The sequence below is a fragment of the Somniosus microcephalus genome, chromosome 12, assembly GCF_052327205.1.
Source record: "Somniosus microcephalus isolate GS21.2 chromosome 12, FLI_Smic_1.0, whole genome shotgun sequence".
Taxonomy (NCBI): domain Eukaryota; kingdom Metazoa; phylum Chordata; class Chondrichthyes; order Squaliformes; family Somniosidae; genus Somniosus; species Somniosus microcephalus.
The window spans coordinates 47,665,489-47,693,257 of NC_140998.1; the positions used below are offsets into that span (position 1 = coordinate 47,665,489).

Genomic DNA, 27,769 nt, shown 5'->3' on the forward strand with positions numbered 1-27,769 from the left:
CATAAGAAATAGGAGCAGGAGTAGGCCATACGGCCCCTCGAGCCTGCTCTGCCATTCAATTAGATCATGGCTGATCTTCTACCTCAACTCCACTTTCCTGCCCGATCCTCACATTCCTTGATTCCACTAGAGTACAAAAATCTATCTATCTCCGCCTTGAATCTACTCAAAGACTCAGCATCCACAGCCCTCTGGGACAGAGAATTCCAAAGATTCACAACCCTCTGAATGAAGAAATTCCTCCTCATCTCAGTCTTAAATGGCCGACCCTTTATCCTGAGACTATGCCCCCTAGTTCTAGACAATCCAGCCAGGGGAAACAACCTCTCGGCATCTACCCTGTCAATCCCCTTCAGAATCTTGTATGTTTCAGTGAGTTGTCGCTTGTTCAGTAATCTATTGCCGTTAAGTCACAGCCATGTAATGCTCTTCCCACAGATTGGCACTTGCAGAATGTGGCATGTGTACAGGGGAAAATCCATGCAGCAGTCACCCTAATGTAATACCACTTTACAGTAAATGAGAAAAATATTGAACCCGTGGTGTTTTTTTTTAGAAAAAAGTGCTTCCCCCATCAAAAATTCACCTTCTGTTTTGAGATCTTGTAACTTTCTGAGTTGAGGAGGTATGATTCACTGATATATTTGCTACTGTAGTCGGTGTGGTTGTTTGGAGGCAGGGGATTTATTGAAGTCTTATGTTTTTGGAGACAATAGCACATTCGAGCACAATTGTGTATGATGACGGTGACTAATGTGATTCAAAACTGCCCTGAATTTTCACCTTCCTCAAAGAAAAGTTCAGTAAAACTTTTTCACAGTTTTTTTTTCCAAACAACTTCTTGTTTCTATACTGATTATCTTGTTTTCCTGAAATGCAAAATTGAGAACTACTTCCTTTTGCAGAAGTTTCTGAAGCATTAATATTTGTGATTCAAATTAATTGACACTTTTTTAATAAAATCATCAGACAATTGACCCACGGCAGAATGCAATACCTGGCAATAGGATTTTTAGTGCTCAACCATTTCCTGGTTAAGGTCAACACTGTTCCACTGGAAGAGCCGGAAAATGGAGGCAAACACTGGGTCGTACTTGTTGCTGGATCCAGTGGCTGGTACAACTACAGGCATCAGGTACTGAACGAGCTAGAATAAAGAGAGTTTGTGTGATGTGAAGTCAACTAGGCTATGATTGTTCAAAATCATGTGATGGTTTACGTTTTATTATCCTCTGTTGCTAGCTGCATCTCTCTAATGTTCAGATGTATTTTGAGCAACCACCTCTAGGCATTTTAAGTGAGCCTGTATTATTTCTAGCACTACATTCAATTTGCCTTTCCCACTGAAAAATATATATAATACACAAAGCTTAGCGGTTTGAGTTGTAGTGGGGGCACGGTGGCATAGTGGTTAGCACTGTTGCCTCACAGCGCCAGGGACCCGGGTTCAAATCTGGCCTCGGGCGACTGTCTGTGTGGAGTTTGCACATTCTCCCTGTGTCTGCGTGGGTTTCCTCCGGGTGCTCCGGTTTCCTCCCACAGTCCAAAGATGTGCGGGTTAGGTTGATTTGGCTATGATAAATTGACCCTTAGTGTTAGGGGGATTAAATACGTGGGGTTACAGGGATAGGGTGGGATATGTGTCGGTGCAGGCTCGATGGGCCGAAATGGCCTCTATCTGCATTGGTGATTCTGTGAAGTACCTGAGCACTTTTTTATTGGAGTGTTTGAGGTGCCTTTCCTCCAGCCATAGTATACTGAAATCTATATGGAAATTTAAAACCTCCGCTGCCAGAGAGAATCCCACCTTCATGATGTGTGATTGGTTGAGGCTCCCCTCTCTCCACCACTCTGATTCTGCTCTGCAATCTGATTGGTTGTCAGTGAGACTGGAGGCAGGCAGAGGGGTGTAATTGGAGGAGACAGCTGTCAATCAGAGACTGGGGGGTGGCGGGGAGGCAGAGCCCGTCACTTACTCTTAACTAATGCTGTTCGGAGAACATCCTCATCCCATTTAATTATTATAATTTGCTGCAGGATGCCGGCATTAATGCCTGTATGAGTGCTTTTTGTGCTCTGGTTGCTAACAGTAGTGTTGGAGATTAATCTTTAATTCTGGGAGACTCCTGAACAATCTGCGAGGGTTGACGACCCTAACCTGTACTTTATAGCAGGGGTTCCCAAACTGGCAAGGGTATGCAAGACATCTCTTGGGGGTTTGGGGGGGGGGGAGCGGGGTGGTACAGGGGAGAAATTGTCTGGTGCATTTTATTTATTTATTGCATTTTTATAATCTACTCAGACGAAGTTTTAAAACTCTGTGTGGTAATTTTGTTATATAAAGTAGTTAATTTACTTCAAGATGTACCAGGTGAGAACACAGATACAGAGACAGTGACGTACAGAGCCCTCACATCCAATCACTAAACTAAGTTGTATATGTGTATTATAATTTGTACATTTTGTACAATGCTTGGGCATTAAAGAGTTAAAATATTAAACCTGTGTGCTGGTAAGGGTACGTAGGCAGCTGGTAGAACTGGAAGGGGGTACGTAATAAGTAAAGTTTGGGAACCTTTGCTCTATAGGGTAAATTCAGTGCTCTCTAGGGAGCCATGCTGGGAGGGAGTGTGGCTGGAATCAGCAGTACAGCATTCTAGTACTGTTCCTGACCTACCCTCAATTCAGATATAGTTTCCCAGTGGGAATGCAAGAATGTTGCGTTTAACCCTCAGTTACTTGTGTTGGGGAAGCACTTAATCCCTCGCTGTTTACTTTGGGTTACGTCTTTGATTTGGTACATTCTTTTCCCATTCTATTTCGCACATAGCTACAATGGTCACATTAAATTTTCATAAGGACTCGCTACAGTAACTTTTTTTATGTTCAATGCAATTTATAACCATAATGAGTAAGTATTTTTGGTCTAATGGAATCGAGGTTTGCCCCACCAATAGGCCGATGTATGCCACGCCTACCAGATTGTCCACCAACATGGTATTCCCGATGAGCGGATTATTGTCATGATGTACGATGACCTGGCCCTTAATGAGGCGTAAGTACATTAGAAAACAGTTGCAGGAAGCTTTGTTTGTGAATGCGCAGTAACTGAACAGCTTGTGTGTTTATTTTGCTTGTCTGGCAGGAATCCTACGCAGGGTATTATTATTAACAAGCCCAATGGAAACGATGTATACAAAGGTGTACTCAAGGATTATGTACAAGAGGTAACCCTCTCATTGGACTAGGCTTGTAAACAAGTGTGATAAGTTTCAATTTTTTTTTAATGATGGCCATATCAAAATGTCAGCTTGCATTCACGTGGTAACTGTACGATACACTCGACTATTCCCAGTGTTTTTCAAGCTTTAAAACCCACATCACATGACAGCAGTTTAATATACAAGTATGGTGAATACAAAGTGTTTGGGTAATTAAGATGTTACTTAAATACACCTATGTATTAAATGTTAGGAATTGCAAAATCTGGCAGGTTCAATTGTCTGTGAATGCACATATTTGATTGAAATATTCTTTCACTATTCTGTAACTTGGCCCCAGATCTTTGCAAATACTGAGTTGAACGAGCTGCGAGGCTGTGTACTGAATTCCTCTTCCTCATAAGAAAGGCATTGTCCTACCCCCTGCCTTCCTATGAGAACCGGGGCAGTACATCAGTGCAGTACATCAGTGCACTATTGCTCTGCCTCTGCAGCTACCCTGATTCCCCTTTTTTTTGAAGCAGCTACTTGTTTGTAAGCATTTCACATAATGTTCATCCTATATTTGGGAGTCAGCCTTGGCTCAGTGGTAGCACTTGTGCCTCCTGCGTTTAGAAGGTTGCGGGTTGAAGCTCCACGCCAGAGTCAAGCACATAATCTCGGCTGACACTTCAGGGCAATACTGAAGGAGTGCTGCACTGTCGGGGGTGCTGTCTTTCAGATGAGACATTAAACTGAGGCGGCGTCTGCTCTCTCAGGTGGACGCAAAAGAAGGGCTGGGGAGTTTTCCCAGTGTCCTGGCTAAAATGTACCCCTCGACCAACATCGTTATATGGTCACTTATTTAATTGCTGATTGCGGGCACTTGCTTTGGGTAAATTGGCAGCCTTGTTTCCCTAAATTACAACAGTGACGACACCTCGGAAGTATCTAATTGGCTGTGAAGGGTTTTGGGGCATCCCGAGATCATTTAAAAATGGAAATATGAATACAAGTTCTTTATTCATACCTCATTTCATGCATGCTATTATCTTCTATATCTATCCCTGGTATACAGCAAGTGACCCCAGAAACCTTTTTGGCTGTTCTCCGAGGAGATGAAGAAGCCGTAAAGGACAAAGGTTCTGGCAAAGTTTTAAAAAGGTAAAATGACAGTACCTTTACCAATTTAATGGCTTGGATGGATTCATTTTTTTTGTCAAGGAGATATGTATAATTTTATAACACTACTGGGCTGAAGTAACTGATGAAAATATCTTTATTGCCAACAGATTTTTTTTTTCGATCATTATTTAAAAATAAACTTGACTGATGTCTGTCGTGGGACATATATTTATGAACGTTACTTTTTTTTTCCACAAATCCCAGATTATGCTCCCAGAATCATGTTTGTTTCTACTGTGTCATGTGCAGCTGAAATGGGAAGTACCTGTATGAGCTGCTGTGATATTTTAACATATTGGCAAATCAGTTCTTGTAACATTCCTATGTGCTGTATTGGGCTATCTACTTAGTTAAAATGGCAGCCACAGAAATTTTGCATGAGTGCATTAATCAATGCACCAAAAATCATGCTCCGCAGACTATAAATACCTGGTGTATTAAGTGGCCTTCATCCACTGAGTAATGGGTATAGCAGGGATGAAATTCCACTCTGGCGGGTGACAGTGAATCGGTGGCCCATATACCCCCCGCCCCAATTTCCTCTCCATTGACGTCCATGAAATGAACAAATATGCGGTGTATAATGGGTGGCCGATTTGTAACCACCCATTTTGCGCTCCCGCCAAAGTTGAATTTCACCTCCAGCATTTTTTTTTAACACACCTACTTAAATATATATTTTTTAATTTTTTTTATTGAGTTGTATAATGTTCTGTGCATTGGACACTTACACATCTGATTTGTATTATGTTAAAATGAAAAATAGACAAAACAATTTAATAGGCAGTGAGTCACTATGCTGGATTCAACTAAGAGTTTCTATATAACTCCAGAGTGCAATTCTTGTGTGTTTCTCTTTCCCGAGCCCCTTTACCATGTTGTATTTACACAGAACCTCAAGCTGTTGAATGTAAATTTACTTGGGCCTGGTTAAGTTTCAGAACTACAGGTCGGCTTGTTACTTTGACATCCTCTTTTCAATTTGCTAAATTGAAAGTCATCCTGAATAATTTATTGAATACCATTCACTAATTATGGCGCAATCATTTCAAAAATATTTATTTATATAATTTTGTTAATTTAATAAATGGTACAAAATAGTATTTTATTAGCCTTATCTTGTCCTTTAGCTTTGCGTCACTTACAGCAGTGTATGCAGTTCTAGACTGATCAATGACTTGAGTTTTTTTGTTTTGGCAGTGGCCCCAAGGATCATGTATTTGTTTATTTTGCTGATCATGGAGCAGATGGAATATTGGCATTTCCCAACAGTGATGTGAGTTCCCTCTCCTGAAAGTAACACTTGTCACTTTCATCTGAGCATTAGGTGTGACTATCTGTTAAAGGCTTTTTCACCATGTTCAGTGCCAAAAGTGCTGCAATTGCTGTTTAATTGTATTATTATTTTCCTTGAATGGAATAAATGGTTCATGGTTTTGATCTAAAGATCAGTATGGCACATGTGTTTATAGCAGTCCGATATCCTTTCTGATTTCCATCCTTTTAACAAGATCACACTCCCCAAACCAGTAACGTCATGCACAGGTGGATTTACAGGTCCCGCTCGCCATTGGTGGAGCTGTTCTTAATGATTGTGTACATGCATTGACCATGTCTTTCCTCTTGCCTGTAGTTAATTACACACCCCTTGCCTTATCTCCTCGAGTGTCACTGTCTTCCTATTCTGAATGTGTCTTTTGACATGCAGATATTTTCACAATCTGGTGCCCTAGCTATAGTTTTCTTTTGGTTAATCTGTCAGTTATTCCACCTTCAGGTGTAAAAGAAACCTTGCAAATTATAGTTTTTTCCCCATTTTAAATGGTGTGTAATACAACTAACAGTTACACAACATCATCCACTTGTGACAGGCCCATCATCTCTTTACATCCATAGCTCTTGTGAACTATGCAGCCAATCTTCTTTATTTTCTGTAACTACATTTTTCTAATGATTATCCTGTGTCCCACACGTTCTTTCTATGCACTAAACGGATCTCATCCACCTTTTGGCTTGTCGCAGTTTTCGAAACAGCACATGGTACTCCGAAATTAAGTAGATTCACTTGTGTACATATCTGTCCTACTGATGTGAAGAGGCGTGTTCGGGAATCCAGTCCTTGTAAAATAATTTACCTACCATCAAAGTAAATACTTGTGCACTGTTAGTATAAATCAGAAGAGTTTTGACCCTGTTTTTAGAATCTTTATTTTGTTCTAGTATTCTACAAGAAGTGCTGAATTAAGTGTTTTCTTTTCAGCTTCAAGTTGCTGACTTGCAAGAGACCATTAAATACATGTATATGCATGAGAAATACGCTAAGGTATTGTAGAGCTTTAAGTTCTTCCAGAATGTGAGGGGAGGGGGTGGGGAATGAGAGGAATGAAAGAACCTTGCTTAAAAGTTTGTCTCACTAAGACTTCAAGAAACCATGTGCATCGCAGCAAGGCGAGTCTCGGGACCGACGTTCCCTGAGCCGTGCACTGACTGGGAGGTCCTGCGCAGGCCGCTCCCCAGCTGTTGCCCCTGGAAAAGATACTGCGCATGTGCGGCTGCGCTGCAGATTTAAAAGAGACTGCGCACAAAATAAAATTTAGAGGGAACATTGCTCGGGATTGCATAGTATTTACTGTGGGAGAAGGAAGGAAGAGCAAAATTTATAGCAATCTATGATTTTTTTTTTTTAAGTGAGAAATTGGGTGCAGGCAGCCAAGATCATTTATTTTATTGTAAGTGTTTATACCTTGTGGGCTCTGAAGTATGGTATTTGTCTTTGAGAGACTGACACCTATTGAAGTTACACCATGTACTTAGTCTGCTAACAGTGAATCAGTAGCTTGTACATTGTTGAATTTAATCGTAATTTGAGCTGTCAGAGGCTGGGTATCCCATATATTCACCTACTGAAGACAAACTGCAGCCAAATGTGACTTCCAATTTCCATTCTCCATCCACCTTGGGACCCAAACTGAGAATCAGTGAATTGATATGCCAATGCTTCTCCATTCCTCTACAACTGAAACCAATAATGGGAGAGGGAGATTTTTCACAGTGCAATTACATTAAGGTAAAAGTATAGCTCCAGTACAGCTTGAGGAACACAACTCTGTAGGGAAACACTTTAGAGTCACTGTTGGTTCTGTTGTAACAGTGTGGTTTTTCTAAGTTATTCTGCCGGTGTTTAGCCAGAAATTTGAGCCTAAGGTTGAATGTTGGCATCATTGATACTTCGTTGCAAATGGGAAAGGATCTTGGGGAGTGGGGTGAGGAAAGGAAGAGGATAGGTGTCAGTGATGACCTTTAATTAACAAATAGGAAGATTTTGGATCTTTTGTATTTTAGTCCCCTCACTTTCTTTCTAATCTAATATGAAGCCATCTTCAGATTAAAGAGATACAGGTACTAGACTGGAATTGTGTGTAAACAACAATTATAACATTTATATAGCACCTTTTAATTAGTATAACATCCCAAGGCGCTTCACGAGCGTTTTCAAAGAAAATTTGACACCGAGCCACACAAGGAGATATTAGGACAGGTGAGGTAGGTTTTGAGGAGTGTCTTATAGGAGGCGGGAGAGGTTGAGCGAGAGAATTACAGAGCTTAGGACTTGAGTAGTTGAAGGCACAGCCACCAGTAGTGGAGCAATTAAAATTGGGGATGCGCAAGAGACCAAAATTAGAGGAGCGCAGAAATCTCGGAGGATTGTAGGACTGTCGGAGGTTAGAGTTGGGGAGGGGTGAGGCCATGGAGGGATTTGAAAACTAGGTTGAGAATTTTAAAATTGCTCCAGTAATGTTGCAGTAATAGCAGGAGAACTTGATGGCATGACTGTTGGCCAGCAGTGGTGTTTCCTTGGTTACCTTCAGTATTATTTCTCTTGGGAGACAAAAATAGATGTCTTGTTGTATATGAAGAATTTGTCTTTGAACTTCAGGAAGGATGTATACTGCTTACTGCAGACAGACAGGCAGCTGTGCACGAACAGATTGGTTGACCTACAGGATGGCTCCCTGCTTTCTAGTGAACAACTCTGTTTTTTGCATGGATGCACTTCTGCAGAGGAAATGATAGCATGCTGGATCTGTCAAACGATGGAATCAAATAAGCTCCCAGTTTGGGATACTAAGCATCTCAAAGTGGCTTTTTGTCAAATGACTTTGTTCACTCTGCTGCACTGCATCTCCTTCCGTGCAAGCTCTTTATGCCTAAAGAAGAACTGAACATTAATTAAAATGATGGGTGAGATTAGTTGCTATTTTGCTGAGGCAAGTGTAAAGCATAAATGTGTGCTAGCAGCTGTAAGCAGATGAGCACATTTTAATTTAAAACTTGATTTGCGGTATTTAGAAAGCAGCATCTGAGTTTCCTGCAGGTACAAGCTAGCGGCATAAATGTTATTTCTTGTACGCCAACTTTTTATCTCTGTTTCTTCTTTAGATGTGCTGATCTAACCAAAGGCAAAGTAGCATCAAAGTAATTAGTACTGAGCAAATTTAAGCACTAGGTTTTGAAGCATCTAGGTTGTTCTTTGCTTAGCGTGAAAACAGACTACATTGAAACATGAAGATCTTAATAGTTGTATAAAATTGTTTACCTGTTATAGTAACATTTTAACCAGTTTCCAAAAGTGTAGTGTGCTACTAAATAATAGTTTTCATTCTCTCAACTCTGTTGCTAGCAATCTATGTTCTGTCTAATCCCGTTTACTAAGTGTTGGGGTGAATTTTAATTACACCATCCTGTTGCCCACTTTACTCAGAAAATCAGTTTGCTTTAATATGTCTTGCAAAAAATATAATCTGGATCAATATGTTTTGATGTGGCAGTGTGCAGCATATTTTTGGGAGTTGATCTTTCTATAAATGGGTTGACAGGTGCCCCTGTGATTGATGTGAAATTGGGAGTGGTGTCGAGGGTTGTTCTATGGTTTTGTTTATATTCCACAATTGCAACATAAACCTTCATTTTGTGTTGCTTCCTAATTCACTCGTGGACAGAGGTTTTGGTGCCTTTCTATATCCCAGAGCAACATTTAAGGGTGCAGTAATGAGTTCAAGTCATGTGGCTCAGATATGCTGACCCATTACACTGCTTCTACAGATGGTGTTTTACATTGAAGCTTGTGAGTCTGGATCAATGATGATGGACCTGCCAAAGGATATTAATGGTATGGAAAATAAAGCAGTTTAAAGATTTATCTTCAGTGGGAGCTAGAAAACTCAAATATCAGAATGCCAAAAAGACCTTTTTAAATTTGGTATGATTTGGCTTTTCTTTTTTAAACAAAAACAAAAGCTTTCAAATGTTCTATAAGTGTGAGCATTAGCTGTTCATATTTTGGCCTTCTAATTTCTTTTACAGGCTTTCTAAAGCTGATCATATTAATGTTGGAAAAATGCAGCATCACGCAGAGCTTGTGTTTAAACAGCCCTCTACATCAAGCTAATATGATTGTTATTTCAAACATATTGTAAATTTTGGTGCATGAGTCTTAATTGAAATTACACTTTAGTTTTTACTATGCGTTTCACAATAAATTATAATGCAATGCATAGTCTGTTTATACAAAGTGTAATTACTAAATGCATCTTAGTCTAAAATTGTATTTAACTAATGGCCCTCTTTGCATACACCAGATGTCATTCCCTGACTGAATATGTCTCCTAATGATATTGGCAATTAGGAGCTGCTGTGTAAGTGTATTACCTGTTGACTATCCTGTGTTCGTTTGCTTCCCCAAAAATGAGCCAGAGTCTGTCTTTATCTCTGACTCTCGCTGCTGAGGTAGTTAAGATCTCGGTCTCACGAGAGTAAAGTAGCTAAGTTTAGTACAAAAGATGGTACAAATATAGAAGTGTTTCTTGCTATATACTCCCAGGAGTGCTCCACCCATCCCTACATTCAAAGAATGCGGGTCACTGCCGGCCACCACTACCGCATCTTGTTCATCCCACATTCTATCCAGATCACTTGCTTCTGTCTCAACAATTTCCCTAACTCTGCCCATTCTGTGTTTCTCCTTATCTATGCTTTCATTACCTTTTTAAGCTTGACTTTTCCATGGCTCCTCTTGGCAGCCTTCCAAGCTGCACTCCTTACAAACTGCGATTTGTCCAAAACTCAACCACCTGCTTTCTGCCCTTTTCTACCTTCGGGCTCCCTGACCTTCAAGGTATCAAAACCCTCATTCTTCTTTACAAATTACTACATGATCAAGGCCCTCCGCAACCTCCTCCAGGCATGTGTCCCAGCCAGTGTGCTAACACTAGCCTTTGATACAATTTACCCCTCCACTATTGGTGACAAAGCTTTCATCTAACTCGACTCCACTCTCTGGAACACTGTCCCCAAACCGCGCTCTCTTTCTACCTCTCCCCCTGCCTTTCCTTCTCGCAACCCATCTCTTGGAGTCCTAACTGATGGTTGGTGCCCATTTCTCCTCTGAGAAGTGCCTGGAGTGTTTTCTAAATTAAAGATATTGTATAAATGTAAGTTATTGTTACTGCTGTTCTTTCAAGTGAAGTGTAACTTTCAATAAATTTTAGCAATAACTTAACTGTTTTTGAGTAGTACAATGCCAACTTGAAAACACTTGATGTTTTGGTATTGAAATGGGAAATACACAGCTTTTCTAACATTTTCCATCAGGATTTGTGAGTGAGAACATCTTGCCTTTAACCACCATTCCCTCGATCACTTTTCCCTTGTCCATTGAACTCTACCCCTCTGATTACAGTATTTTCCACTACCGCTGCCAATGAAGAGGAATCATCGTATGCCTGTTACTATGATGATACAAGACAGACCTATTTGGGTGATGTGTACAGTGTTGTGTGGATGGAAGACTCTGACCAGGTAAGTAGGAATACATCAAAATAACAATGCTAAGTGTTCAGGCTGCAGTATAATTAATTCTCTCTCAATGTTTAAAGATGTACAAAAATTGTCCGTGTGGTTGATAGTGAGGAAGATAGCTGTGGACTGCAGGAAGATATCAATGGACTGGTCAGGTGGGCAGAGAAGTGGCTAAATAGAATTCAATCTGGAGAAGTGTGAGGTAATGCATTTGGAGAGGGCTAACGAGGCAAGGGAATATACAAATAAATGGTAGGATATTGAGAAGTGTAGAGGAACAGAGGGACCTTGGAGTGCATGTCCGCAGATCCCTGAAGGTAGCAGGGCAAATGGATAAGGTGGTTAAGAAGGCATACGGGATACTTCCCTTTATTAGCCGAGGCATAGAATACAAGAGTAAGGAAGTTATGCTTGAACAGTATAAAACACTAGTTAGGCGACAGCTAGAGTACTGCGTGCAGTTCTGGCCACCACATTACAGGAAAGATATGATTGCACTAGAGAGGGTACAGAGGAGATTTACAAGGATGTAGCCAAGACTGCAGAGTTTTAGCTATGAGGAAAGATTGGATAGGCTGGGGTTGTTTTCTTTGGAACAGAAGAGGCTGAGGGGAGACTTGATTGAGGTGTATAAAATTATGAGGGGTGTGGTGGATAGGAAGAACCTATTTCCCTTAACAGAGAGGCCAATAACCATGGGACATAGATTTAAAGTAATTGGTAGAAGGATTAGAGGGGAGTTGAGGAGAACTTTTTTCACTGAGGGAGGTGTAGGGGTCTGGAACTCACTGCCTGAAGGGGTGGCAAAGGCAGAAACGCTCATCACCTATAAAAAGCACTTGAAGTGCTGTAACCGGCAAGGCTACGACCCAAGAGCTGGAAAGTGGGATTAGGCTGGATAGCTCTTTTGGCCAGCACAGATACTATGGGTCGAATGGCTTCCTTCTTTGCCATAAATTTATATGATTCTGTGATATATCTCTTTAATGTTCAAAGCTCTATCTCCTCGCAAAGTAGATACCCTGAAATAGAATTGGTGAAAATATACATACCCCTGCCCAAATCTCATTGGCAAGATAGCTGCATAAATTGCAATTACTTGGTTTTCTGCTATACTGGATGGGACTAACCTGGTGGCCAATGAACATTTCCAGATAATCAAGAGTCTCCAAATTTTGATCTTGCTTGTATGGTCCCAATGCAAATAAAAGCGAACCTATTTAGTAGTATATTCACCAAGGAAATGTAGACACAAGAAGCTGCACAGTGAGGCAATGTCTCGTGCAAGGCTTTATCCTGAGAACATTCTAGTGGATAATGGGAGGTTCCATTATAATTGGAATATGGGGAGACTTGTTTGTGAAGGAATGCATTTTCTTTCTTTCAGTTGTAGGAATGCTAAATAACACTCTGGAAAGAAAATATTTCAGTTATTGCCTTGACTCAAACGGTTATAAATGCAGCCTAATGTACAATTGTTAAAGCATTAATGATTGTGCAGTTTCATGTATAACCTGAGGTATTTTTATGCTGTAAGTTTTGAAATTTGCTGGATTTTATGCAAGATGCCAGAGTTCTGTGCCACAGCCCTAGGTATATTTTGAAGTCCGATCTGCTGACTGGTATTAATACGTGGAAATAGTGGTGTGGCACTGAAGAGCTCCATTTGCATTCCTCTTGGGTTTTTTTTTTTCAGGAGGACCTGAAAAAAGAATCTCTACATCAGCAATTCAGAATTGTAAAGAGAAGGACCAACACGAGCCACGTGCAAGAGTATGGAAATCTGGTAAGGATTTGACTTTTATAGTTGACCATGGTGGCATTGTTCAATAACTTTGGGAAGAGGAGGCTGGGGCAGATGATCATGTTGCTTTTTGAGCTAGCTGTTCGGGGCTGTGTGAAAGAAATCTTTCTCTCCCGCCACCCCCCCCCCCCCCCCCTTTTTAATATTGGTTTCATACTTTCTGTGAGCAACTGTGGGTTATCATCAGTGCCTCCCTACTACACAGTTAAAATCAACATTCTGTGACACTTGAGTCCCATCAGTCCATTTGCTTCCATGTGTGCATATTCATTGCTTTTTAAAAGATATTTCATTACTTTCTTTCCAGTCCTTCACTGCAAATGTAGAATTTCCAATTCAGATTGGGAAAGGAATAAAAAAAAAAAAAAAAGTTTTTAACTTGAAGATTGGCGTTCACTGGGATTGTTTTCTCTGCCGAGGCTAAAAATGTAGGCCCGGAATTTGCAGTCAGCAGCAAAGCGAAGGCGCTTGCTTCTGGCCCCGAAGTATGCTTCACACAAGGATCTCGTGAGATCTCACGGTCCCTATGCCAAGAACGTCTGGTTTTCCGACCTTCAATTCGAGGGAGCCTTTGTGCGAAGTGCTGTGACATCAACGGGCTGTCTAAGCAGCCAATCAAAACGCAGAATTCCCACAGACGGCGAACAAGGCTAACTTTTTTAAAATAATTAGAGAGCAAAAGCAAGATTGGGGCCACTCGCACGGGGAAAAGGCAACCCTGAAATAAAAATTGACAAACATTAAAAAAAAAATTTGGTTTTTTAAAAAAAAAAAAAGTTTCTTAATTTTAATTTTTATTAAAATGGACAAATTTCATACTGCAAAAAATTAAAATGTGCTTTCCAGGCCCTTAACATTTGTTTAGCAGTAATAACACTGTCAAAACCACAGTTACACCAAATCCCTTTGGGTCTAACCTTTAGTGGGGAATTTAACAGCATACTTACTGCAGAAGAGCTGATGTTTTTGTCCTTTTCAGTGATTTGGTTGATTACACAGATTGCCGGCTCTCTGGAGGGGGCACAGCACTGCCTGTTTCGGAGCTGTCAATGACTGACCGCAGTCAGTTCCAAAGGCGGAATGACGGCGAACGCTGCCAGTTCGCCATCGTCCCGACCGTAAATTCTGGGCCACTATTCACTGAAGAACTTTCTGAAGAGAAAGAGGGTAGGCCCAGCCCTGCCCTGCCATTGGATCTATATGTTTTATTTCAGAGACTGTAACTCATTATAGTTTTGTTCATAAGTGAAATGGAAATTTGACAGTTGCAGATGACATTAGTGTTACATATTAAGTATTTTCAAACTTGTGACATTTAGTGCATTTCTGTTTGCCCGCTTTAAATTGGGTATGAATAAAGCAAAATATCCCTACAATGATGTCTTGTGTTTTGCCTTTTTAAAGGTACTTGGCTGCCTTTTTGAAAATCCCCCTATATCAAGAGTGTTTAAGTAAAGCTCTAAAATAATAATTAGTACAGTTATTTTTAAAATAACCAGCCCTGTGATTGATTTGGAGGTGATTTTTTTTCACAAGTTCAGACTCTGCATTTATGGCCTTGTCACTAATGATCTCTGCGCCAGTACATGTGGCATCCCTTCCCAACTCTAATCCAAAACCAGGGAGGAGAATTCATGAAGTAATCATCACCAGAGGAAAAAATATAATCTAGATTTCCAGTGTTATGCCACAATTCTCATAGTTGGTTTTGACATAACATGAGAATTAGGACTAGAAGTAGATCATACGGCCCCTCGAGCCTGCTCCGCCAATATACTCAACGACTGAGCATCTACAGCCCTTTTGGGTAGAGAATTCCAAAGATTCACAGCCCTCTGAGTGAAGAAATTGCTCCTCATCTCAGTCTTAAATGGCCGACCCCTTCTCCTGAGACTATATCCCCTAGTTCTAGACTCTCCAGCCAGGAGAGACAATCTCTCAGCATATATCCTGTCAGTCTCCTTCAGAATCTTCTGTTTCAATGAGATCACCTCTCATTTTTTTAAACTCCAGAGAGTATAGGCACAATCTACTCAATCTCTCCTCATAGGACAATCCTCTCATCCCAGGGATCAATCTAGTGAACCTTTGTTGCACTGCCTCTAAGGCAAGAATATGCTTCCTTAAATAAGGAGACCAAAACTGTGCTCCAGGTGTGGTCTTGGCAGAGCCCTGTACAATTGTAGCAAAGCTTCCAACCCTCTAGCAATAAACATGCCATTTGCCTTCCTAATTTGCTTGCTGTACCTGCATGCTAACTCTGTTTCTTGTACTAGGACACCTAAATCTCTCTGAACACCAACATTTAAAAGTTTCTCACCATTTAAAAATACTCTGTTTTTCTATTCTTCCTACCAAAGTGAATAACCTCACATTTCCCTACATTTCTGCCACCTTGTTGCCCACTCACTTAACCTGTCTATATCCCTTTGCAGGCTCTTTGCGTCCTCCTCGCAACTTACTTTCCCACCTAGCTTTGTGTTGTCAGCAAACTTGGGTACATTGCACTCAGTCCCTTCATCCAAGTCATTAATATATATTGTAAATAGCTGAGGCCCAAGCACTGATCCTTGGGGCACCACACTAGTCAAACCAATCCTTCATCCATGCTAATACCTTACCCCCAACCCCATGTGCCCTTATCTTGCTTAACAACCTTTTATGTGGCACCTTATCTAATGCCTTTTGGAAATCCAAATATACTACATCCACTGGTTCCCCTTTATCTACCTTGCTAGTTACATCCTCAAAAAACTCTAATTTGTCAAACACGATTTTCCTTTCATAAAACCATGTTGACTCTGCTGAATCATATTATGATTTTCTAAGTACCCTGTTATCACTTCTTTAATAATGGATTTCAGCATTTTCCCGACGACTGATGTCAGGCTAACTGGCCTGTAGTTCCCTGTTTTCTCTCTTGCTCCTTTCTTGAATAGCGGGGTTACATTTGCTACCTTCCAATTCGCTAGGACTGTTTCTGAATCTAGGGAATTTTGGAAGATCCCAACCAATGCGTTCAATATCTCTGCAGCCACTTCTTTTAGAACCCTAGGATGTAGGCCATCAGGTCCAGGGGATTTGTCGGCTTTTCGTCCCATTAGTTTCTCGAGTACTTTTTCTTTACTGATATTAATTACTTTAAGTTCCTCACTCTCATTATCCCCTTGGGGTTCCCCACTATTTTTGGCATACTTTTTGTGTCTTCTACTGTGAAGACAGATACAAAATATTAGTTTAAAGTTTCTGCCATTTCCTTGTTCCCCGATTATAATTTCTCCTGTCTCAGCCTCTAAGGGACCAATGCTTACTTTTGCTACTCTCTTCCTTTTTACATACTTATAGAAGCTCTTAGTCTGTTTTTATATTTCTTGCTAATTTACTCTTTCTATTTTCTCCCTTTTTATCAATTTTTTGGTCATCCTTTGCTGGTTTCTAAAGCTCTCCCAATCCCCAGGCTTACTACTATTCTTTGCAACATTATAAGCCTCTTTTAATCTAATACTATCCTTAACTTCTTTGGTTAGCTATGGATGGATCACTTTTCCCATGGAGTTTTTATTTTTCAATGGAATGTATATTCGTTGAGAACTTTGGAATATTTCTTTAAATGATTGCCTCTGCTTATCTACTGTCATATGTTTTAATCTAATTTCCCAATCTACCTTAGCCAACTCGCCCCTCATACCTACGTAATTGGATTTGTTTTAGTTTAAGACATTAGTGTCTATATGAAATTCTATCATATTATGGTCACTCTTAAATCTCTTAGATCCTTTACTATGAGATTACCAATTAACCCTGTCTCATTACACAAAGCAAGATCTAAAATAGCCTGTTCCTTGGTTGGTTTCATGACGTATTGTTCTTGGAAACTGTCTCAAATACATTCCATGAACTCGTCCTCCAGACTACCCTTGCCAATTTGATTTTTCAATCTATATGTGGATTAAAGTCCCCCCACGGTTATTGTATTACCTTTGCTACAAGCTCCTATTATTTCTTGGATCAATACTCTGTCCAATGGTATAGCTACTGTTAGTGGTGAGAGTAGTTTATAGGCTCCCTGTTTTCTGCCCCGTGTTATTTCTTATCTCCACCCATACTGATTCTACTTCCTTATCTTCTGAGCCAAGATCCTTTCTCACTACTGTCCTTATGTCATCCTTCTCAGGGCCACCCCGCCACCACCCCCCCCCCCCCTCTGCTCCTGTTCCTGCCTGCCTGCCTTTTTGATATGTCAGGTACCCTGGAATATTTAGTTCCCAACCCTGGTCACCTTGCAATCATGTCTCTGTAATGGGCTATTCGATCATACCCATTTATCACTATTTGTGCCACTAATTCATCTACCTTGTTATGAATGCTTTGTGCATTCCGGTAAAGAGCCTTTAGTTTTAACCTTTCACCATTATTCTCTGCTTTCATCTTATTCGCTGATGCACGGTTACCTTTAAACTCTCTGTCCCTTCCTGTCACACGCTGCTTATCTTTACCCAAATCACTACACTGCTCCATTGCCTTGACTTTTCTCTTTAGATTTCTAATTTCCCCTCACCTGACCCCTCTTTCCCCCCCCCCCTTTTTTTTTTTAGTTTAAAGCATAATTGTAATGTTATGGCAATTTTTAGAAGAACGAACTTGCATTTATATAGCATCTATCACATTCTCGCAGACAATAAGTAACTGTTGAAGTGTTATTATGCAGGCAAATGTGGCCACTATTTGGACACTGCAAAGTCCTACAAATAACGACTACTGGCGTTGGCTGAGGAATAGGTGACCAGGACAGGACACCGGGAGAATACTCTTGCTTTCCTTTGAATAGTGCCATAGAATTTTTTAGTGGCAGGCAGAGCCACATCTTATCCAGAAGACAGAACATCCAACAGTGCAGCACTCAGTACTGCATTGGTGTATCAGCCTAGATTGTGTGCTCAAGTTCTCGAATGGGGCCTGAATTCGCAAACCTTCTGCCTCTGAGGCAAGAGTGTTAGCACTGAGCAAAGCTGTTGAAAATTGCTCATTAATGGTAATATTAAATATAGGAATTTTTTTCATATTTGTTTTTCCGCTTCCCCAGACACTTTCCCACATGAAACTGAATGCATTCCAGGGCTCTAAGAAGGCTTCCCCCGACACATTACAGCCTCCAGTAGATATTGTGGATGCAGTACCAAGTCCAGATGTTCCTCTTGCCATTCTTAAACGGAAGTATATGGCCGCAAATGACATTGTGGTGGCTCAGAAGCTCCTGAAGGAGATCAACACACTACTGGAGGTGAGCTGAACACACCCAAGTTCATCCAACTAGAAGCTCTTCTACTTTTTTCTTGCTCTCTGAAATTAAGCTTCTGGGAAATGCTCGAGAGGCTGATCAATCAATTAATCTCATTTTGTTTGCACAGCACTCTCTAGTGATAATTCCATTAGCTTTCTTTTATCCATGGACTCTGCAAAAACTGAAATAGCAGGATTGTGGATTATTGCATTAATGTAAACCTATATTAATAAGCTGCTTGATGTATAATAGAATTTACTGACATTAGGTCTCAGATCTTTGAACGGTCGTGTGTGATCAGTTTACAGAACGTATTATTTTTTGGAGTGGGAAGAGATCAGTCAAGTCCTGCTGTGTTAACTGGCCATAAATCTCCTGCAGTAATCGGTGTTTGCTCTCTCTGGATAGCATTTAATTTTATTATGTAGGTACTAAAATCAAAATTAGTTTGTGCCAAGAAGTATATTTGTGGAGCTTCAGTATAATAACTGAAGTTGTTTGGTACTTGGAGCTCCTTTTACTTCTGATGTAGTCTGTTACCTTTTATGGTATTGTTAAATAAATTCCCTTTGATACTCTGTTAGAGGATCTTAAAATACATTGTCCAAAGTTTATAGGTGTAGGGAGATTTAACAAGCTCACAATGTTAACCTACATTAAAGATGCATAGTTCTGAAATAACCAATATTGAAGATCTTTCAGTCATTCCCACCCCCCCCCCCCCCCCAACTTTGAGACTTTCTGCTGAGACCAGTTCACATCAGTCTCAACAATGTATTTTGACAATCAAAGTTTTTCATCCTATATAAGATGTGGGAATTTTTTAATACTTTTATGACTTTAGTATAAATGGGAATTGAAAATTGGCTTCAGCTATCTGTATCCAATTATATCCAGCTTGAATGAGAGACAGACAGCTTTTTAGTGGCACTGGCTGTCATTAGAAACTGATTAGACCAAAGCCTGCTTGGTTACTTACTGGGCAATCTGTCTTGGAATGTTCACGTGTGCGAGCCTGCAGACTGGGGGACATGGATCAAATTCATTGTCTCTAGTGACTGAACCGCCAAGAGATTCTAAAAGGAGCCTGGTTCTACATTATTTAACAGCATTAATGGGTACACGAGAACTGGACAAGTTGAAGTTTAGTTGCTGTCTGGTGTTAAAAGCAAATGAACCCTCAAAAGTATTAGACACACAAAAATCTACCTGACCATTGAGAAGAATTTGTTTAGTCATCAAATTAGCTTGTTTTAACATCAAAGTAAAGAGAAACATAACTTCACAACTCCATGAATCCGAGTTGCCTGCTTCGCACTGTCTCGACCACAACTGGGCACTCGGTGAGGTTAATCTCCCATGTAACACACCTCGGAGTCTCTGTTCAGAAGCTACTTAAAAGCATCTCGTGGATTTCAGATGACTTTTTGTTTTGAAACAGTTTATGCATTGTGCAACGCAATCACGTAGGCAAGTACATACTAAGGACTAGTAAACGTAGATTAATGAAGTGTGCTCCAAAATAGATGATTAAGATAAAAAGAAATCCTACAAAATCTGACGGGTGAAACTACTAGGAAGAATGCGGAGTCAATGTTGACGACTCCCAGGGATGGTGATTGGAGGAGTTTGGGACATTGACTAATAAGTATGATTCTGTGCGTATGACTGTCCGACTATTGTTTGACTCGTCTGTGGGACAGCTCTCCCAAATTTGGCATCAATCCCCAGATGTTAAGTGAGGGGAACTTTACAGGGCGTCTGGGCCGGGTATGCCTTTGTCGTGTTGGGGTTCAATGCCTAGGTTGCAGCCGAATGGTCCATCTGGTTTTGTTATTATTAGTAGTTTGATACAACTGAGTGGCTTGCTAGGCCATCTCAGAGGGCAGTTAAGAGTCAAACATGTTGGTGTGGGACGGGTTAAATTTGGAGAGAAATCCTGAATTATAACCGTATTAACCAAGAACTCTTGTCTAAAATGTGACATTACAAGTGCCTTCCTGATTTTTTAAATAATGATTGTAATACCCATGCTTACTACAGGAAACTTTGTGATATCCGGCACCGACGGGACCGAGCTGTTGCCGTCCCATCAAAACTGCCGGACAAACCAGCACTAATGTTAAAACATACGGAAGCTTTTGAGCTCCGTATCTAGCAACAAACCCTGTTGCACAGCTTCTAAACAGTCGGCCGTAGCTTGCGTCTCTGTAGCTAAGCAACAGCTTTAGCTAGACCTTGCAGAGCCTGACTAGTGGGGGAAAAAAAGCAACGAAAAGAAAAAAAACTTACTGAACCGACTCCTGAATTTTGCCGGTGGATCGAGCATATGGCTTTTTGAGGTAGAATTTCTAATGATGTCTCTTGGTAGACACTCTAGCATTATCTGGCAGGAAAGTAAGCTAAAGCAAACTCCCATGCATCTTTAGTGAATCTAATCAAACATTTTGGTGTTTCTTTGTGCAGTACTGCTTTCCAAATACTTCTTGACCAGTGTATCTGTTCTTTGTAGAAAAAACACCTAGTTCAGGAGACCATGGGGAAGATTGTGTCCATTGTCACAGGATCTGAGGAACATGCAGTGCGGATTAAAAACTCCCGAAGTCATATCCGTGATCATGTCTGCTACCAAGCTGCAAACTATCATTTCAAAACTCGCTGCTTCAACTGGCACACACCACTGGTAAATGTATAATTAATCCATTTAAAAATTACTTCAAACAAACAAGCACTTTTTTTTTAAATCGTGTATTGATTTACTGGGGCACCAGTTCTAGGTTTGGAGTTGCCAACAAAATATGACCACCAGAATTTATTTTTGCTTGATGTTCTGCAGAATGGCAGCAAAAGAGAATGAAGATTACCTTTGTTACTGATTTGTTATAAAGTAGAGATCACACCAGTCTTTAGCTGTTACAGAAGGATAGGTAGCGCAGCTTAAACAAATGCACACAAACTGGGAGAAACATTTCTCATTTATGTTTCCCATCTCCATCATAGTGCTATGCAGTTTTAGTGGTGTCCCTCTGTACCTCAACCAAAAGGAATTCTTCCATGTCTGAGCCTGGGTGCTGAAAGCTGGCTTGCTGTTTGATCACGGGGCCCACCATAGCAGAGCCTAATCTTGTCACTGTCTGCCATCCATGCCGTCAGCAGGATTTTCAGGGTCGAGATCGGAAGCGGGTAGCCAGGATATTCTGTCCCAACTCCCATCTTCTTCCCTAGCGTACAGATGGTGAAGAATCGAGATGTCTGTTGTTCACTACCAGGAAATTGTAGCAACTCAACTGCTACCTTACCTGAGAGTAATCAACTCCACACAGCTCACTGCTGCTAATTGAATAATAATCCTTGCTGGAAATGCAGTATGTGAATGTTTTGATTAAGATGACATTGGGTTCAGTTGTGGTGGTCCTCCTCACCACCACTTTCCCCCCCGCCCCCCCCCCCCCCCCCCCGGGTGGAATAACCTACTGACACTTGCTGGAATGATTTGCCAGCAAAAAGATGACATTTCGGCTGAGGTGCTAGAGGGCATCTGATACCAGTGGAATTGCATTCCAACAAGTCATTGCAATCCAGACCAACAGGGAAAAATACATCAATAAATTATGTAAATCTTAATTGTGTAATATGCAACCTAACAAACTGATCTTTGGTATAGCACCCATTGCTTATTGATCTCTTTCCATGAAGAACCATATGCACGAACTATATGACTTCCTAATCACTTTGAAGCCTAGTGTAGTTAAGAGCACACTATAACAAAGAACCTAAATCATAATGGATTTCTATATTTGTTGTGAAAAGTTCATATGTCAGGGAGAGGACTTGTAAATCATTCATAATCAGCATGTGTTAACATTAGGCATTAAATCCATAAATTGAAATGCAATTCTTTGCACTGAAACTTTGTTCTAATTTAATTCCCAATACAGATGGGTATCTATATCTGAACTGCTGATATCTATTATTAATATTGCTGTTTTTTTTCTTTAGTACGAATATGCACTGAGACAACTTTATGCTTTAGTCAATCTTTGTGAAGAAGGTTTCTCATTAAGCAGGTAATGTTTGTGTTGTTTTGATTTTAACAGAATATATTAGTTGAGTAATGGCAGAACTGTGCAACTGCTTCAAGTGTTTGGGAAACACCTTTTTGTAACCAATAAATGAAATGGAAATATTCTCTCTCTCAATGCATTGACTTGGCATAAAATGGAGAGGGGTAGAGAGAAATTTGTAATCCTTTATGACTCCCAGTGCCAACTTTTTTGCATACAGGAAGGGCAGCATGTGAGCAATTGCAGTACCTTTGAGTTTTTTTTTAAAGACTCCTCCCCTCTTTCTCCCCCCCCCTCCCCCAATCCCCCTGTAATGCTCAGCAGAATTTTGAATCCAGTTCAGTGAAAGTAGATCTAGCTCTTGGATGATCAAGAAAGTAGAAGATACCATCAATACTTTATATTTCAAAATATATATAACTATTTGAATAACCGGCCATCTTATTTCTCTTTACAGTATACTTGAAGCCATGGATGAAGTGTGCCTATCGAGGAGTTAAAAAGGATGTTTTGAAAAGTTCCCCCCTCATCTCATTTTGGACTTCGGGATTGAGAATAACGGAACAAATTATGTTTTGATTTCTGTTTAATTTGCTGTGGAAAGAAATCCTCTTTTTTTCCCCCTTGGAGTGTTTTTTGACTTTTTTTAATATTAATGGATTGTCTCTTCAAACATTTAGATTTTTCAGTATGATATTTTGAAGAGTGTGCTCACATTGCCTTACCTGACTCAGAGCTGTCCTTTCTGTAATATGCACTTTGTAACTGAAGAGATTTATTTTCCTTGAATGCAGTCGGTGTGCAAGTTAAAAGGGACTTGGGGTGAAGGGAATGCACTGATTAGTTGTCACAGTACTGCTGCCACTACGAAAGATGTTCAATTTAAAAATAAATGAATCTGTAAATCGTGTTCTACCTGCTACAGTTATTTAAAACGTCTATAAATCTAGGTGAATTGCTAAAACTTTCAGTAGTAACTCTAGGTGAAAGGTTACAAATTTTGGTAGTGCTATCATATGTTTGAGTAAATCTCCCCATAGATGTCCTCAATGTAGTGCTGTTTCAGTCTGTTTAATATATCCTGTGTATGTGATGAAAGTACATTTCTAATATCTTCAAATAGTGAACGCCACTCCTGACCCATATGATAGCGGGGCAGGTCATTGTTGAAGCAGCTGAAGATGGTTGAGGACACTGCCCTGTTGAACTCCCACAGCAGCCCTGAGCTGTGATAATTGGCCCTCCTACAGCCACAACCATCTTTGTGCACACTAATATGACTTCAGCGTTTCCCCTGATCTCCATTTTGCTACGGCTCCTTGATCCCATTCTCCGTCAAATGCTGCCTTGAAGGGAAATAACTCGCATCTGTGTGTTTTTAGCATTTTTATTTTTGAAAAGAGTCAGCCACTGTTTGCTGTCTCATCACCCCGTGCTGAAAAGTTCATGTGTGTGGGGATGTCGGGTGAGAATACTGGACTGTTGATTCCTTCCATCGGCTGCCGACACTTAGGGTGAAATTCAACTTCGGCAGAAGCTCAAAATGGGCGGTAGCGGATCGGTTCAACAAAAGGAAAATCTGGCAGGGCGTATAACAGGTGGCCGATGTACTACTGCTCGTCTCGTGCTCCTGCCAAAGTTGATTTTCACACCTAGTATCTAGACTTGTACATGAAGAGGAGCCACTTGGGTGAGGCATGGTGGCATCTGTGGAACTCCAGCAAAAGTTGAGGGCTTCAAGAGAGATGAAAATTGGAACATAAAAATCTAGTTCAGCTTTTAGAGTCTACCTTGATAAGACTTTGAAGCCCTGAAACTATCCTCGAGTCCTCTCTGATCTACTCCCAATACATAGATCTGGGTGCCCAAAACTATACATATTACTTTAAATGTTGCCTGACCAATGACTTGTACCAGGTTCTGACGGTTGTTTGCTTTTATTGATAATCCGATGTCCTTGAGAGGTATCTGGTACTTTGCATTTTAATAGTTTCATAGTGACTGGATACTTTGTGACTGGCTGATGATCACAATCAACCCTTTCATTCTTTGCTAATAGGCATCCATTTGCCTGTGTAGACATGTTTTATGTTTCCTGTTCCAAAGTTTGCCTCTGAACCAGATAAGAAATTCTAAGGCCAGAAACTTGCAGTGCTTTGAAGGAAATCCGGAGGCTAGTCCCATTGTGCACTGTTTAGATTTAAGTAGAGAAATTAGTTAGATGGTATTGAATATGTGGCAGTTGAGAAAGGCACATGATAATCCAGTAAGCAGATCGATGTTGCTGATCTTTGCACTTGGTACCTACAATTGGGATTTGTGATGCTGAAACAAAAACTATTAATGAAAAAATTTGAATTCCAGTAGCTTTATTACAATAACAACCTCATACAAAAATAACTGCTAAAAATAAATGTGAAATTCTTGTATTTTATTCTGTTGTCCTTCTCCCATTTTCTGCCCTATTTATTTTTCGAGACTTCATAATTTTTCTATACCTTTTTCTTTCAACTCTCTCCTTCATTCCCTCCATTAATGTTGACCCTCCCCTCCATTAATGTTGACCCTCTCCTCCATCCCCTCAGTTAATGCTGACACTCGTTCTACCCCGTCCCCCAACCTCTCAGTTGAGTGTTCTCTTGAAATTTATATCATCCTCCATTTATTTTGCCTTCCTGGACAGGCTATTCCACATATATTCACTGACCTCTGTGAAGTTATATCTTTCCTGTCTACAGGAAACTTTGTGCTATCCGGCACCAACAGGACCGAGCTGTTGCCGTCCCATCAAAACTGCCGGACAAACCAGCGCTAATGTTGAAACACACGGAGAATTTGAGCTCCGTATCTGGCAACAAACCCTGTTGCTTAGCAACAGCTTCTAAACAGTCGGCTGTACCTTGCAAGCGTCTCTGTAGCTTAGCAACAGCTTCAGCGAGACCTTGCAGAGTTTGACTGTTGAGAAAAAAACCTACGAAAAGAAAAAAAACCTAACGAAACGGCTCCTGATTTTTGCCGGTAGCTCGAGCTTGCCGGACATTTAGCCTCCGAATAACACACAGTTTCCTGTATTTAGCTTGCCTCTTAGCTCTTGTCTCAAACTGTACTGGAAATCATGCCACTTTGTGTGGGTTTTTCACACTAATGGTAACTGGAAGCAATCCTACCACCAGCCGTATCTTCAGTTTATGCCCGAGAGGTGGTGAAGAGAGTGGTCAAGTTAGTAAGAGACCAGATCAGTGGAGCCAATGACCTGGGCCCAGATTTTTCTAAATTTTTAACCAGGCGTACGAAAACCGGGGCTAGAATAAGACTAGAAACGGCAAGCCACATGTGATCCCACTAATGGCCAATACACTTTGAATATCTAGTGCAGAGAAGTACAAAACAACTCGACTGTTGGCTTCTGTCACACTTGCTGTAACCGTTCCTGTGCTTGTCGGAAGGCAGAGGTGGGCAGTCTGGGAAAAGTTGATTTCTATCTGCATGCTATGATTGGAAAGTCCCATTCCACTACTGCCTTTGTGGACAAGTGGGCCACCAGATTGGGAAGTTGTTGTTGAATAAAAGCCCCCCCCACCCCGGCACTCCAACTTCCTACAAGGTTTACAGGGACCTGAGAAAACTGGTGGAATTAACCATCTAAAAGCCTGAACAGTTAAGTCTCATAACCTCTGTGTGGGTGAGCTTTTCTGGTAACTGCCTTTGGTGCAAATCATGTGATAAACAAAAATGACCTAGTTTCACCCTTATAAGCTGCTGAAGGAAATTGATGAGGGATTTTACTTATGAAACATAAGTCGTGCAGTTGTTAGATTTTAAGAAGATTTTGCATAATTATCTTGTCTGGCAATCTCCTTATTCCAGACTAAGGTTTTAAGAGATTTGTCCCATCTTGTCTTTCCTGAGACTCTTAATGTCTCTGAGTTTTCTTGTTCAGAGCAGACATCTTGAAAAACAAGGCCAGCATCTGTCTTTTGACGTGGAATGATTGCAATGATACTGTAGATATATATCTGTCCTAAGAGAGAGAATGAGACATCTGTTCGTTCACCAGTACCTTAGTGAGAGAGTGCTGTGCAAGCACTTCCGTTGTTGTCTTGGTACCTTCACTTTGAAGGTGGCGTTTTATTTCTTCTTCAGATGCATCATCTGTTATCGGAGCAATCATCTTCAGAGAAGGTATCTAGAGCACAAACTGCACTGGAGGTGGAGGTGGGGTGGGGGTTAAGATTGTTGTAAAGCTGTTAGCCCTCTTTTTTTTGATTTGATTTGTATTAATGAATCCGGCAAGTTCCAAATTACATTACAACATTGATGAAAAAGTACTTCATTGACTGTAAAGTGCTTTGGGACGTCCTGAGGTCATGAAAGGCGCTATATAAATGCAAGTCTGTCTGTTTCAGAAATATTTAATGCTGTGAAGGAGCAAGAGACGGGGAGAAATTCAACTCATGGCTGCCAATTTTTCCAGCGTAAAATTGGCATTAGGCCTCTGCATTTTGTAGTGATCGGCCATGCCCGAACTGTCCCGATGCCATATTGGCTCGAGACTTTTAGTCGTCCGGGCCACCTACCTGAAACGGGTTGTCGTACCCTGAATGTGAAAATAAGGTGCAAATGGGCGGACTATATTCCTGGCAGGCTCCACCTTATTGTATCAGGCATCTTTGTAGGGACTGACTGAGGCCACTTGGAAAAAGCCCAGCAAACTAAGTGTTTATTTTTGTGGGCACAGGAGAAGTAGGAGTGCTCTGCCTGGGCCCATTCGAGGACCTTCCCAGGATTGCCTAGACCCCTCCCCTCCGCTCTGACCTGCTGGCTGGCTCAGCGGAGGAGCTTACTGCCTACTAAGCATGCTGGGAAATAGGGGCTGATGGCTTGGAAGATTAATACATTGCAGCAAGGAATGAAGTGACCTAGACTTATGTCAACCAACTTCCACACGCTGAGTTGCTACCCTAAGCACTTTGGCTAATGAGTTCCCCCTGTTCGGGACTTGGTCATTATTTTGAATTTTCACGTAAGCCACCATAGTGAGTTATAAAGTAGTTACTAAGTGCCTACCAATCATGAGAAGATTTGATTTGTTCACGGCTTGTAGAAAAATGATAAACATGCATTACAGTTTTGGTACAATAGTCAAAAGGGCAGATTTAGATTGAAAATGTTGTGAAGTTTTCTTTAAAAAAATATTACTGAGTAAATAATATTACTGAGTAATTGCAATCTTCAGGTTTTAGCAAAATGGAACTTAATACCATATGAATACATTTGTAGCGGTAAATGGGAAGTTGGATTAGTTCTGATACTCGTGGGATACCTAAAAATAGAAAACTAAAAGTCCATCTGTGTGTGCGACTTGTAAAATGGAGAA

General features: G+C 40.7%; 1 protein-coding gene across 4 annotated transcripts in view; it reads left to right on the top strand.

The window, feature by feature from the left end:
• The window catches only part of lgmn (legumain), a 34,522-nt gene extending 11,220 nt beyond the window's left edge, over window positions 1–23,302 (top strand). For all 4 annotated transcript variants that reach the window (XM_086002801.1, XM_086002802.1, XM_086002803.1 and 1 more), the window contains 13 exons: window positions 970–1,135; window positions 2,958–3,055; window positions 3,146–3,227; window positions 4,279–4,364; window positions 5,586–5,661; window positions 6,646–6,708; window positions 9,489–9,555; window positions 11,125–11,243; window positions 12,940–13,029; window positions 18,131–18,328; window positions 20,841–21,011; window positions 22,328–22,395; window positions 22,850–23,302. In XM_086002801.1, coding sequence (XP_085858927.1) covers window positions 970–1,135; window positions 2,958–3,055; window positions 3,146–3,227; window positions 4,279–4,364; window positions 5,586–5,661; window positions 6,646–6,708; window positions 9,489–9,555; window positions 11,125–11,243; window positions 12,940–13,029; window positions 18,131–18,328; window positions 20,841–21,011; window positions 22,328–22,395; window positions 22,850–22,892 — 1,327 coding nt within the window. In that variant the 3' untranslated portion in view covers window positions 22,893–23,302. The remainder of the gene's footprint in view (window positions 1–969; window positions 1,136–2,957; window positions 3,056–3,145; window positions 3,228–4,278; window positions 4,365–5,585; window positions 5,662–6,645; window positions 6,709–9,488; window positions 9,556–11,124; window positions 11,244–12,939; window positions 13,030–18,130; window positions 18,329–20,840; window positions 21,012–22,327; window positions 22,396–22,849) is intronic.
• Window positions 23,303–27,769: the final 4,467 nt, after the last annotated feature.